Source organism: Anguilla anguilla, chromosome 13, assembly GCF_013347855.1.
Source record: "Anguilla anguilla isolate fAngAng1 chromosome 13, fAngAng1.pri, whole genome shotgun sequence".
NCBI lineage: Eukaryota > Metazoa > Chordata > Actinopteri > Anguilliformes > Anguillidae > Anguilla > Anguilla anguilla.
The window spans coordinates 38,283,702-38,299,034 of NC_049213.1; the positions used below are offsets into that span (position 1 = coordinate 38,283,702).

The 15,333-nt window shown below is 39.5% G+C and overlaps 1 protein-coding gene across 1 annotated transcript in view; it reads right to left on the reverse strand.

Moving 5' to 3' along the window:
• Positions 1-15,333, reverse strand: part of LOC118211441 (hemicentin-1-like) — a 202,790-nt gene that overhangs the window by 166,177 nt on the left and 21,280 nt on the right. The window contains exons 10-11 of the mRNA XM_035388640.1: positions 11,495-11,773; positions 10,833-11,129 (exon numbers count right to left, since the gene is read on the reverse strand). Coding sequence (XP_035244531.1) covers positions 10,833-11,129; positions 11,495-11,773 — 576 coding nt within the window. The remainder of the gene's footprint in view (positions 1-10,832; positions 11,130-11,494; positions 11,774-15,333) is intronic.

Here is a 15,333-nt window from a genome sequence, read left to right on the forward strand (position 1 = left end):
AACTCGATAGGGAAAACGAAATGTCAGAAGACCGGCTGTAGACGCGCTGCGGGAAGACAGAATCTGCAGCTGATTTCCCTGTGAAGCAGCGGGGCATCGCTTTTGTTAAACGCATTTTTTATTTGGCTTTTACTTTCGTTTTGACAGCAATGCGTGGAGTGTCACGTGTGCGGGACGTGAGCTGTACCGTGGTTTCCTCTAGTAAAGCTAGAACTGGTGACTTTTTTGGGTCCTGTCTGGCTAACATTAAACTGCAGCATGAACCACAGAGGCTTCAATTTCACCTCACTGAAGTGAATTTTTCACTTATCGAAAGAAAAAACGGGGCCAATCCATAGCATCTGGGCACAATAAAATATGTTTGTTGTCTTTCATATCTGAAATAGTGACCCCTGCTTTGCTCAAGTTCATTTTTGGCTATTATAATTTTTCCTTTTAAGAGCATTAAACAGCTTTCAACAGGTAATATGATCTTCCCAGTACATTTTCACATTAATAAAACAATGTTTTGATATACAATATGTAGTTCCTCAATCTTAAGTTGAATTATAAATGTATATTTTCTGTAACTAAGTCTATCAAAATCGATGAAATATAAGCATGTATAAGTTTGTCAATTCGATTAAATAAGTCCAATCAAGTTTAAAATAGCAGTATTTTCTGTTCTAGACCAGTGGCGCCACCTAATGTTTTCTGAAGGAAGTACAGCTCTGAGTGATGCATTTTGTATAGTATTGTGTGCTTCTACATAAAAAAATTATACTTGGCAATCATCAGTATTCCGAAAGTTACCATTAGAATGCAGAGTAATTTACACCATTGAAAAACACATTACTTAAGCATGTCAAAAACCTTTTACATGTTTGGGCAAGCAAATCATCAGCAAGCTTTCTGTTACTTGCGGGTTAGAATCTTAATAAAATTTCTCCAGTCATTATGAAAGAATAACACACATGGTGAAAATTAAAGCAAAAAATAAATAGTGTGAAATCAAACTTAACATTTGAAGAATAAAGGTTAACATATCAAGGTTTGAATGCCTTATAATTTGGTGGTAAAAAGTGGTAAAAAAAAAAAAAAAGCTCATGAAATGAAGCACGAGAGTGCAGTCTAAAGGTAAGCCATGTAGTCAGAGATCAATGTTCTGGATACACATACAGTACAGTCATCTCAGAAACCATGGGATGACCTTTTCCTACATTACATGAAATCCTCACTCTTTCCTTTGCGATCCACAGCCATCTGCACTGGTCCTAGGCGAGATGTTTTTCTCTTCACTGGCCAGCTAAAACAAATGAGAAATGGTCACAACTACAGATTCACAGAAGCAGTGTCACGAACAGAAATATGGCCAAAACAAATCATCAAAATACACCCAGGTAGAGTTAAGTGCCTCACAGTACCTTTGTTGTCAGATCTTCTGGATCCTCTTTTGGTGGGGGTACTATGAAAGCAAACACAAGATATGAGAATGTAATAGCTTTATTCAGTCTCCAGGGCTAGCACAGCCAGAATGATCATGAAATGGTTGATATCAGGACGGGGTCAGGATTTTAACCCTTGTCCTTGTGGTCGGAGTCTAGAGCTCTACCACTGGGCTAGACTCAAAGACTGATGAACCCAAAAGCAGAGAACAAAAAAAAACTGGATTCCAAAAAATATACACAAGAAAGTACTCAGGCACAACAGTCTTTAGGTTCCAAAGAACACGATCCAAAAAACTTGGAAACAAGTTTCAAAATACAAAAAATTTCAAAATACAAAACACTCATAGATAATGAAACTAAACACAAGCAAGTTTTCAAGCACAGCAACAGTCCAACAAACGCAAGCACAAGGTAGCACTTACTCAAGGTAGACCAGACAAAGACTGAGCAAAGACAGCTACAAAACAGCAACTTATTACCAAGACACTCTCAAAGATAGAAAAAAAAGGAGATCAAAAGTCTATAAGGGTGCCATCTTTTGGCCAAAAGAATGTATTACAGTCCAGATGCTGACAGTTAAATTCTAAAATTATTGCATGATAATTCATATAAATCTATGCGCAAAAAACATGATTCAAAATATAATTTACTTATTTATATTTTTATATATTTACTATTTAAATATCTACTATTTGTGTTTTTAATAATGGCACAATAATTAATTTAATTTTTTTTGTAGCAGAAGTGAACTCGGAAATCAACACTATCAATAACATTAAAGAACTTAGCTTTATCTTATACTAGGCAGATTGAAAATAAACACTACATTTAATTTTGTTAATAGTTATGTAGAGCTTCAGAGAGCCACTGTACATTTGCCTCATCTTATACTGGACAGATGAAAAAAATAAATAAAAGAGTTGTAATTTATTTATGAAATTACCACAAGATGTCATCATAGTCTCCAGGGTAGGCACAGCCTGAGGACGAGCTGAAACACCAGAATGATTATAAAATGTTTTTTTAGATGAATGAATCTACAATAAATGAAAATTCATCAAAATCCCTGCTTCTGTGCGTGTGTTTTTTGGTTTGTTTTTTTTTTGTGTGCCATTTTTCTGCCCAATTTAGTCGTACATACCAATTCCTCAGTCGATGCGCTATCCTCTGTCGGTCTCCTCCGATACATGTGGTGTCAGCAGCCACTTCTTTTCATCTGACAGTGAGGAGTTTCACTGGGAGAGAGTAACGCGAGCAGAGGTTCATGCTATCTCCCCTAGATGCCCTCCCTGCTGGACAGGCACCCTGACCAATCAGTAGGAGTCGCTAATGCAGCGCTCAGGACTCATACCCTCACAGGCTTCCCACCCGCAAAAACACAGCGTCTAACCCAGCAGATGGTGAATTTGTGTACTAAATTCAATGTAGCTGACATTGTAATGATGATCAGCCGCAATTTCCTCTTTGTTTCAAGGTCTTTTCTTACAAATTTCTGAATGACTCTTTATGGATAAAGTACAGAACAATAAAATAAATAAGATGTGCATGAATAATGAAAATACTTGCCTGTCTCTTGTACAAAGACAGTCAGGACAACAAGGCCTACCGGGGGAAAAAAATAACATTTTATTAGCTATTCCAGTTATTCACCCTTAAAGCAAACCCAGTACATATGAAGGGCACAGAAATGTTGTGTAGACATTATCTCAACAGGAAAATTTGGAAAAAATAGAAAAAAAGAAAGTAGCTAGCTGATCCGAGCTTGGAGCTTGCACCTCGTAGCTAGCAGATCCGAGCTCGGAGCTTGCACCTTGCAGCTAGCTGATCCAAGCTCGTGGTCAAAACGCCTTTCAGGGATGGCGAACGGCACCTAAAGGAGCCTTGGTGTGCTTGTGAACCGCAGCACGTTGACACGCCAAGCAGGCATTCGCCCAGTCACCGACATCCTTCTTCAGGCCGTGCCACACAAACTTCTCGGACATTAATGTTTGCGACGCCTGGCGGCCCGGATGGGACAGGTTGTGCAAAGCATCGAAAACACGCCGCCGCCAAACCCCAGGGCACCGCTGGTCTCGCGACGCCAGTGGACACATCGCAAAGGAGCAGCAGGCACGAAGTACCGAAACTCGCATCCTGTAGCTGCAGGCCTGTGGTCGGCGTGCGTAACGCCTGCACTTCGGGGTCAGACGCTTGGTCAGCAGCTATCTGAGTGTAATCTACACCTAAATGGACCGCGCCCGCCGTAGATCGTGACAGACGGTCTGCCGCCACGTTGTCCTTTTCGGCGACACGCTGAATGTCCGTGGTGGACTCCGAAATGAACGCTAACTGGCTTTGTTGACAGGAGGTCCGAAGCTTTAGCCATAGCTAGAGCCAAAGGCTTGTGGTCTACGAAGGCAGTGAATGTGTGGCCCTCGAGCAGGAAACGAAAGTGTCGCACAGCTAAATAAAGGCCGAGGAGCTCGCGATCAAATGTGCTATATTTGCGTTCAGCGGGGCGGAGCTGGCGGCTAAAAAAAGTGAGCGGTTGTCAAACCCCGTCCACCAGCGGTTCGTGCACCCCGCCAACCACGAAATAAACAAATCTTTTTGGGCGATTGTAAATCTTGAAAAGCACTTTCTACTCACAGGGACCCCATTTACCCTTACCTTGGGAGACAGCATACCTTCCACTCGCACTTCGTAAACACGTAACAGGTTGTGTTCAAAAAAAGGATGCTGATCTCATGTACACAATGATACATCACGCAGTGACTCATTCACACCTAGAATGCATCATTCACAATGTTATTTTGATTCTGAGTGTGAATCCTTCTTGTTTTAATTCAGTGATAAGAAAGACAGAATGGAAAACTCACATGCTTCTGTGGTGAACTCATACATGTTGAGCTTTCTCTCCCCTGCTCTTTCTCTAACAGGTACAGCCCTGCAGTGCTGGCTGGTTTTGTTAGCGGATGTGTTGCATTCTTTTAATACAGCTGTGGTCAGGCATTGGCTGGAAACATCAGTGTGGTTAAAGCTACGTCTCATAAACCACGCACAGAAAAAGTCCAAAACTATATACAGACACGAACCTGCATACACGCGTTATATCCAGCTATAAAACTAGATGCAAAGTAAGAAGTTGTGTAAGTCACTCTGCATAAGTGTTGGCTAAATACCTGTAATGTTAACAGCCTTTCTTGACAGTTCCCCTCCCAGGCGTAATCTAGTTTATTTCAATGCTTTACATTGCTTTGGGGGTATAGTTTAATTTAATTTGTAGATTAACGTTACTTGTATTTTACTTAAAACATGAAAGTGAACAAGACGTCTCTATCATCCACTGTTCTCGAGCTAGCTAATACATGTCACTAAGTAGGCGTTAATAACTTTATTCCCTTAAGCAATATTGACACTATTGACATTCAAATTATATCAGAATGTTCAATGTATATGTTTAGCAAAAGTCACAAACGGGGAGCCACAGCAGTATTACCTCAGGCCAACGTGTGGTCCTGTCTACGTGAGTCAGATCCAATCAAATCCCCGTTCGCTACCGAAAATTGAAGGCACTAGCCAATCAGGGCGCGTATGTCTACCAAGGGTTTACCAAGAATTAACCAATCGCTTTCTGGAGTGTCTCGGGCTGAGAGCATAAAGCGCTAGCCAGCGCTACGCTACCACCATCAAGACAACGCACACAGCACTCATACGCTGGTATATGCACTTATAGCTAGCCACCTCTACAGCATTTCCAGTAATACGGGAGTATGCAGCTGAAATCCTCTATGGAAAGCAGCCTCACAGCGATCTTATCTACGATCAGTAGGTAATGTTGTGCTTCACTTCAGGGCGTTTATTCCGCTGGAAAATAAAGAGAGCCAACTTTTTTTTTTTTTTTTTTTAGTCAGTGACATTTCCTTCTGAGGTCTACAACGGCAATCGCCACCACGACATTTATTTTGCCGTTTTTGTATAGCTATTTCCATGGATAAAATTGCATTTATTATTATTATTATTATTTATTGATAAAAACATTTACATCATGTACAGGGAGGTAGCCAACTACTTGAAAGTTAGATTACATGTGTAGCTGTTTACTAATACGATTGCATTTCAGGCTGGAAAATAACCCGTTAAACCAGAGAAATTGCTGAGTTGTCGTAGAATCTTTCTCGCAACACAATGTCTCAAGGCTGGCAGCGTCGGCATAGCAACCGACACTGTAACAAAACGTTAACTATGGCTTAAAATGGCTATCTTGGATCTTAAGCTGCTTTTTAAAGGAGTCCACCTGTCCACAATTCTTAAGTGCAATGGGAGAGAGTCCCAGAGTTTCGGAGCTATAACCTCAAAAGCACAGTCTCCTTTCGTTTTGAGCCTGGAGCAAGGTATAACCAACAAACCCTGATCAGAGGACCTTAGATTCCTACTGGGCTTATATGGCTGCAGTAGCTCTTTAATGTAGACAGGTGCATAGCCATGCAAGGCTCTGTAAACAATTACAAGAATCTTGAAATGGATTCTGAATTTGATGGGAAGCCAGTGGAGAGATTTCAGGATTGGCATTACGTGAGACCTTTTGGGGGACCTGGTCAGGAGCTTAGCAGCAGCATTTTGGACCAGTTGTAAGCGGTGAAGGGATATCTTACTAAGACAGGTGAAAAGGGAATTGCAGTAATCAAGATGTGAGGAAATAAATGCATGTATAATCATCTCCAACCCAGCTGTGGAGACAATGGGCCTGAGTTTGGCAATGTTTCTCAGCTGGTAGAAGCAGGAGCGAACCAAGCAATTTACATGCTGGTCAAAACTCAATGCCTAGCCCATAGAAATGCCTAGATTACAGAGGGTGGGGGTTTAACAGCAGCGGATAAAGAGCCAAGACATTCCATCACCTTCGGGACAACGCCATCTGGGGCAGAAATAAGAACTTCTATTTTTTCTGTATTTATTTAATATAATTGCCTGCCATCCAATCTTTTTCAGAGTCGAGGCAATTCAGTAGAACAGCCAGTCTTGAAACATTTTGAGGCTTAAACGAAAAGTATAATTGAATATCGTCCGCATAACAATAGAAGGAGACATCATTAAAATTGCTTATTATCTGCCCGAGAGGAAGCAAGTACAATATAAACAGCAGCGGGCCTAGGACAGAACCTTGGGGAACACCACAAAAAAGAGATTCAGCTGATGAGACATAATTATGGACTGTAACCGAGAAAGTCCTGTCCGACAGGTACGAGGAAAACCAATCCAAAGCTGATCCAGAAATACCCACCCACTGCCTGAGCCTCTCAATAAAAATACGGTGGGTACACCGTATCAAAAGCAGAACTGAGACCTAACAGAACCAATACAGAACATTCTCCTGCATCACCCTTCATTAGCAGATCATTTGATACTCTGAGAAGAGCTGTTTCTGTTGAGTGCAACCGACGGAAGCCAGACTGAAACTTCTCTAAAATGTTGTGCTCACCAAAGACAGCTGTTAGCTGCTTAGCAACCACATTTTCACTTTTTCTAAGACCTTAACTATAAAAGGTCATTTATAAATAGGCCTGTAGTATATATCTATTTATATAAAGAGAGAAGTGCAATGGTTCAGAGAGACTTGTCAACAGTCTCCTGTGCATATGCGTATAGACATTTCACCACTCACATTTTGCACAATTGAATATTGTTATTATTACTAAACAATAAACTGAATTTATTTTAACCTGGAATGCCTCTTTGACTCTTACCACTGCACACCCAGCCGTTTTAAGGTTCTGACACTTAGATCCCAGGATATGTGCACCCTGCAGTCACTCACCTGTACACTAGTGTCATAGCAGGATACACAATGTATTTATGCAGGCTACACAAGCAAGTCACCTCCACGTCAACCATGATAGACAGCGAACTGTATTGAGCCACACTACTGGCGGACAACAGTCTACTTCGTCTATACCTAACCGTTAGCCCAGAGGAAAGGTTAAAACACTATATAATCAAGATAACATTAAATTAATCCCGTTGCAGTAAAACTACATGAATTCCTTTGCCACTCAGTTACTTCCGCTGTTTGGTTTGCGGAGGGGTTTCTTACAGTTGGCGACCTTGATATTATAAGTTCTGTTGGTGACCTGTTTGGTGTATCTGAGGGGTTTTCTTACATAGGTGATCATCAGTATTCTGAATATTACTACTAGAATGCAGAGTAATTTACACCATTAAAAAAACACATTGATTTAGCTTGACAAAAACCTTTAGATGCATTGGGCAAGAAAAACATCGGCAAGATTTCAGTTACCTGGGGGTTAAAATTTAGATTAAATTTCTCCTGCCTTTTTTCAAAGAATATCACACATATGGCTAAAATTTAAGAAAAAATAAAAATTAGGATACAATCAAACTATGTATGTCGTAAGATATAAATAAAAAAAGCACAAATAAAAGCTTTTAAGCTGAAATAAAATCAAGCACATGTATCCAACATAAAGGTAAGCCGTGTACTCTGGGATCAGTGCTTTAGTGATACATCTTTTATTTAATGTATGAAAATGACATTTTCCTTCATTACATAAAATCCTCATTCTTTCCTTTGCGATCACAGCCATCTGCGCTGGTCCTGAGTGAGATGATTTTCCTCTTCACTGCCCATCTAAAACAAATGAGAAATAGTCACAACTACAGATTCAGAGAAGCAATATCACAAACAGAAATATGGGCAAACCAAATCATCAAAATACAGCCAAGCCAAGTTTACAGTGCATCGCAGTACCTTTGAATGATGTGAGATCTTCTGAATTCTGTTTTGGTGGGAGTACTATGTAAGCAAACAAGAGATGTGAAAAAGTATTAATGAATATACATGTTGACATAAGTGTCAGTCATTATGGAAGCAAACTCATTGAACTGGCATATATCAAAATGTAACAATGTATTCAGGCAACCAAGTCACATAGTCATGCATCTACAGATAATGATAATGCATTAAATTTTTTTTACATACATTATGAATTAGCATCAATTAAAAATAAAATGAAAACAAAGAAAGAATTGGATAAAGATAGTACCTTCAGTCTTCTTTTTCAGGTCCAGAATAGAATAAAGTTCAATGCTGCAAGCAGCTACAAATACAATATAAATATAATGAATTAAATAACAAAAACTTCTGAGAAAAATGCACTAAATTACAGACTTAATGGTCAATTTACTGGTATGCTGTAAAAATTAATTGAATTCAGTAATACCTTTTTGCATATAAATACTAATTTATCAAAAAAACACATGAAATCCAAATTTATTTTATAATTGTGTACTCAAAGGTGAATGAGGGACAAGGACTTTTTTTGTCATTGTTGGATTTTCATTCCAAACAGAAAACAATATCTATGCTCAGAAGGATTTGTGGTATCAGAACCTGAAGTAAAAGTTCATTATGAAAAGACCTTTTTCAACAAAATGGTCTAACAATACATCATAAATTAGGAAATACCTTTTGCTTCAGTGGATTGTTCTTCATTACTGAAATGTTCAAGGTCTCCACACAGGTTTTCTGAAATACATATTGTAAGGCAGAGAAAAAGTAACATAACATAACTGGCCATTCAGCCCAACAGTGTTCGCCATTTTCCTACCACTAAAGTGTACTTGATGCTCGGGTTACCTACAAACTAGATGGCATCTAGCACCATATCAAACCTGGCCTTGAGAACCCCCAGAGTTTCTGCCACTACTACATGACACGGCAAGCCATTCCACACAGTGACTATTTACTGCCTGTATGAAAAAACACTTTCAATTGTCTGTGCGTTAGTTGGCTTTTGCTAATTTCCATTTATACCCCCTCGTTCTAGCTTTGGTCTTTCATATCAGGAACCAATTTGGTTGCCCTTCTCTGAACCATTTCCTTTATATCTTTGTTCTAGCACAGTCCCCAGAACTGCACACAATACTCTAAGTGTGGTCTGACAAAGGTATTGTGGTCTGTAAAGGTAAGTACGATATTCAATAAGTAGGTTCTCCGGTGAAGATTAGATGGGTGGACAGACTTCATCTTTTAAGGGTCTCCTGTGAGACAAAGACATTCACAGCACTAAATGACTCACTAAGAGGTCAGAAATATTAACAAGGGGAAATGAAAACAGTAAATTTCTCACCTGTGGGTGGCTTTGACAGAAACATGTCATTCTGTGGTGTCATCTTGTAAGCTGTTTAACACAGTGGAATACACACACACATGGGATAGAGGCAGTCAGTTAATTTAAACAATGTTAGTTTTCTGTATTTTTGTTTCTATACATCTTTAAACAATACGTTCAGTACTTCAGATAATACTGTCTGTAGCCCATATTGCACATTTTCCCTACTCCAACATTTCCTGTGCTCAATATAAAACCAAGTCATTTGAATGAGGACTCTCCACAACGTGTTGACCAATGTGGAACAGTGAACAGAGCAGCAGTGTAGTACCATGGGGAAGGAGCTCCACTTGTAAACTTGCAGGTTTGATTCCAAAGTACCACACTGCCAAAGGTACCCTTGATCAACGCACTTAACATGGATTGCTTTAGTATGGAATCCAGCTGTATAAATGGGTACTATGTGAAAATGCAAGAGTTCTGTACATTGCTGTGGTAAATGCGTGTAATGTAAAAGAAAAGCATTGAGCTGGTAGCACAATTCACACTCACCCAACTTCCTTTTCTTTCTCAGGCAAACACAGCCCAAGACTGTGAGGATGAGTCCGAGCAAGACTGAGCTGGCCACAGAAACCAAAACTTTCCACTTTAGGCCTGACAGACAAGGGAACACAAAACAAAGGGAGGGACCCCAAATCATGCAACTCATTATAAATGACCAGCATTATGACCTGTAATGGCTGAACTACATTGGCTGCATTAGCTGCATGGATTGGCTTCGACTGCTTATCCTTAAGCTCAAAATACCATGGTGCACTGTGGAGTACTGACTGAGTCTATTGCAAACAAGATAGCGTGATTTCCTTTCATACGCTGTGCTCACCACGAGCGCTTGGAGGGTGGTGGAGGAAGTGGTCTTGGGTGAGGCACATTTCATTAATAGCCTGACAAAAGGAGTGGAACTCACCAATGTTGTGTGCTCTAAATCCTTCGCTGAACTCTGTGTAAGACGGTTGGCCTGTTCTGTTTCCTCTGCATTTATATTCACTGCTGTATTCACTTCCCCAATAGTGTAGGAGAAGCACAGAATAGTCTAGAATGTGATTGTATTCTGTAGAATTAAAATTAGCCTTCACTAGAACTAAGCGGCCTAGCCCAAACAATTAAAAACATCCCCAGACCAAAGAGTGTCCAGATACTTTTGGTCATATACCGTATAGAACATTTCAGAATTATTTGCTTTATCATATACTAGACTGAGAAATAAAGCAGCAAAATGTATTTCTTATGTTACCAGTTATGCTGAGCTGGAGAGAGTCACTGTACGGTGTGTAGACAGTGGGGCTCCCTCTCCCTGCTCGGCACCAGTACTCTCCACCATGTGAAACTGCAGCAGAGAGGATGGTGTAACTGGACCCGTCAGTGCTGCTGGAGTCAGTGCTGGTCAGTGCTGCTCCCTGTGTTTCTTTGTACCACAGATACTCCCAGCCAGCAGGATCAGTGCCAACCCTGCAGCTCAGGGTCACCCTATCTCCTGTGAAGATCTCTCCACTGGGGGGGTCCAGAGTCAGCAGGAGTTTGGGGGCCTCCCCTACAAAACAGGTATAATGTCACCCGCAGGAAAAACACTAGAAAACCAGAGTAACATTAAGACACTTGCTATTATAAACAGGACTGCACAAACCATAACTCACCATATAATAAAGTTACTTGTTGGGTAACAGATGATTGCTCACCCAGCATTCACCCAGACCATACAATACAATAAAATACAATAAGCTCTTATATAGTGCTCTTCATGCGTACATCCCAGGGTGCTTTACAAAAAAAAAAAAAAAAAAATAACCAACCTAAGAAGTCAAAACTAAGACGAATAGGCACATGAGAATCATGGTACGTATAAATTAACATAAATATAGGTCTGTGTTGTTTTCACAGCACAGCAACATTACTCACCATCTACAGTCAGGGTCAAATTTTTGCTCTTTTCAGTGTAAACATCTCTTCCTGGTATTGCTCCTTTGCAGGAGTATCGTCCACTATGTGACTGATTTAGAGCCGGGATTGTGTACTCATTTCCTCTGGAGGGCACACTGTTCATAGAGGCTCCATCTCTGTACCACAGATAACTCCACTCAGTCTGAATGAACTTAATCTCACATTTGAGAGTCACTTTCTCAGTGGGGTAGAACTTCCTCCATGCAGGGTTCAGGGATAGCACAGCAGGCGGTGGAGCTGCCAGTACAGGACACAATCATACCCAGCACTGGGACAAAGAACTTCACTTCCTCAGATATTCTTTTTTTCTTAATTCAATCTTTTCAGCAGGGGTTCAGGAATTTTCCTGGTACATGTATTCATAAATCAGTGAAAATTTCTAAGCTGACATAAAATGTTCATTTTCCAGTGTAAAGTTTTAATTTAGCAAAGTTCCTTGGTTAGTAGCATCTACTAAGTGTCAAGATATTAACAAAATTAGTTATAATGAAGCTCCACCTGTCTCTGTGCCAGTTTTACAGTCACAAGAGGATAATAAGGCATGCAAAAATAGTGAACTGGAAGAGCTGCACATGCATATTACAGATTATTAAGAAAGATATGAACTACATTTCCATTTTAATTTTGCCCTTAACTTACAAATGCAATGCTGCAAATGCTGGCTTTCATTCACAATCAAAAATTGATAAGTAAACTTTGATCATTTCTGAATGAGTAAAAGTGTGTTTATTAAGGAAAAATGAAAGCCTTCATTTAATTGTAAGTCAAAATTAAGTTTGAGCAAAGTCTGAATCGAGGCCAATGTGCACCTTCAACTGCAGTGTGTACAAATAGAATGTGGTTACACTTTAGGAGCATCAATGTGAACAGGCACCAAAATGATGACAGTCTGACAAACCAACTTCCTTTTCAGTCACTAATACATGATGCTTTCTGTCCTAGTGTGCTGACATTATTTCGTTTTAAAACTATTACTTTTTGTTTTTGTTAATGTCGGAGGCATGTTTGTGTTAAAATGCCACTATGATTTATTTCATTTTAGTTGTAGTAAATAATGAATTTCAATTATTAAATTTGTATTTTTATGTAATAAATGACAGCTTACCATTAACTTTGATTGTGATCGCGTTGCTGCTGCCAGTGTACAGTACTCTTTCCTTATGCTGTCCTTTACATGTGTATGTTCCTGAGTCTGACTGAACAGCAGACAGGATCTCATAGGTGTCCTCAGCTGTGCCCACAGGAAGTTCTCGTCCATCTCTGTACCATTTATGCATCCACACAGCAGAGTGGTCCTGAATGACACAGTGCAGAGTCGCTCTCTCTCTGATAAAGACGTATGTCCATCCAGTCTGTAGAGTCAGAACCACGCCTGGGAGAGCTGGACAAACCAGGACACAAAGTGCAAGATGAAGATGGAGTCACAGGAATACCTGCTTTTTATATATTGCTGATGCCTGTAGGTCGACAACTTTCTATACAATATTACAAAGGTAACAAAAAATAATTTGCAAATGCTGGATATTAATTATTGAACTTTTACATAAGCATTAATATAGGTCAAACATCTCTTCCTGGTTTTCTCCCTCTGCAGGAGTATATTCCACTGTGTGACTGATTTAGAGCCGGGATTGTGTACTCATTTCCACTGCTGGACAGCGTACAATTTCAGAAACTTTACTTGCAGCCTTAATTGCTGGTATTGATAAACAGAGCATGAATTCATGTTAGAGCAGTAAAGTTAGTTTCAAATTAGAATGTTTTATTAAAATAACACGTGCCAAAGAAAACTTGCTCATATTTGAGGGACACGAAGATACAGCAGATGCTGAGTTTGTAGTGTAAGCACAATGTAAAATTAATAAGCTAGAACCTTCTGTTTTGTTCAATATTCCCTTTGTTTCCCATAAAATGCACTTTATGGATAAAGCAGTATGAATAAGATGCACGTGAATAATAAAAATACTTGCCTGCCTCTTGTACAAAGAACATCAGGACAACCAGTCCAACTGGAGGGAAAAAAATTAATAAAGCAAATCAGCAGCACAAATGCAGTGCACAGAAACACAAAAACAGGAGAGAAACAAAAGAAATGCCCAAAGCCTCCTTGTGTCCTTGATGTATATAAGGGAACAGAGGGTAATATTTGTAAGTAGGAGTGAGAGGCAGCGTTCAGCATAGTTATTTTGATGGTGAAGCCATACCATCCACTCCAGTTTGCCATGTTATTAGTACTTCATAAACATGTAACAGGTTGTGTTCAAAAAATGAGAAAGAAATGTACTTTCTGGCTAAATTATATTACTTCCACAGAACATGACAATGTTCTTATTCACACAGTGATGCATGGTGACTCATTCACACCTAGAATGCATCATTCACAATGTTATTCTGATTCTGAGTGTGATTCCTTCTTGTTTTAATTCACTATAACAAAGACAGAATGAAAAACTCACCTATTGCTGTGGTGAACTCATGCATGTTGACCATTCTCTCCCCTGCTCTTTCTCAAACAGGTACAGCCCTGCGGCGCTGGATGGTTTTGTTAGCGGATGTGTCTCATTCTTTTAATAGAGCTGTGATCAGACACTGGTGTGTTTAAAGTCACCTCTCATGAACCACGTAAAAAAAACACTTCTAAAGAACTCACAGACACAAACCTGCACATTCCCACATTTAAAGTGAATACCTTTCTGGAATTTTTATATTTATTTATGCATTTATTTATTTGTTTGTTTGCTTGCTTGTTTTCAATTATTTATTATGTTGTGGTTATGAACATGCAGCAATGTGACTACACAATGAGAGGAGAAAGTAATGAAGACCATGATCTGCACATGAGACAAGCGTGCAGTTAGAGACAGGAAATGAGATACAAGGGAGAATACAGAGCAGTATAACCCCTTCTGCATCACACCTTTTTATATCACAAGTCTGAAAATGACATGCCCACAATAAAATGGCTACTATCCTTGAGCCCTTTTGACTACAGGCATAATCCTGGCTCTACTGAAAGGTAACCCTTGGGAGCTTGTTTTCAAAGAGACAGAATAGCTATAAATAAACAATACATCTGAGAGAAAGTTATAGATGCTCACCAGTGGAAGTGGAAGTTTTTTCTCACCTAAAAGATGATTTTTTTATTTTATTTTGTTGTGGAATGGATACAAATGCCTGGTGGGTTTAAAAATACAATGAAGCCACAGCCACAGCATTGGGCAAATCCTGGTTCAAAATTGAATAACACCAAAAATTTGAATTCTGCATTGTTTTTTTCCTAAGCTATGTCTAGGCAGGTTTCCAAAAAGGCCATTTGGAGACTCAAAAAGGACACTTGGTTACCAAATGATATTATGGGTGTTTAGAGGTGTAAAATAGTATACAATATATACTATGTGCTAGTTGAAGACATTTGCAGAAATTTTCACTTTCCCTGCGCCTGCCACTCTCCACCACCCTCCCTTGCTCTCCCCTTGCTACCTCTGGCAGCAGCAAGTCTGGAAGACTGCAGAAAATATCTACATCAATCATTCAGTTTAGTAATCCATTAACTGAAGTCCATTGATAAGTTTTTTTAACCAAATAGCCCACCGCCATCAATATTTCAAACACATACCATAATTTCACACCACATGTATCATTCAAAATCAGGCCTACACCTTATTTATAAGAGTACTGAATATTACATTGCAGGCATTTAGCAGACGCTCGTATCCAGAGCGACAACATTTTACATTATTGCGTTCTCTCTGCAGATAGCATAGTTTAGTGTCATAACGCACAAAACTTTGCTAAGT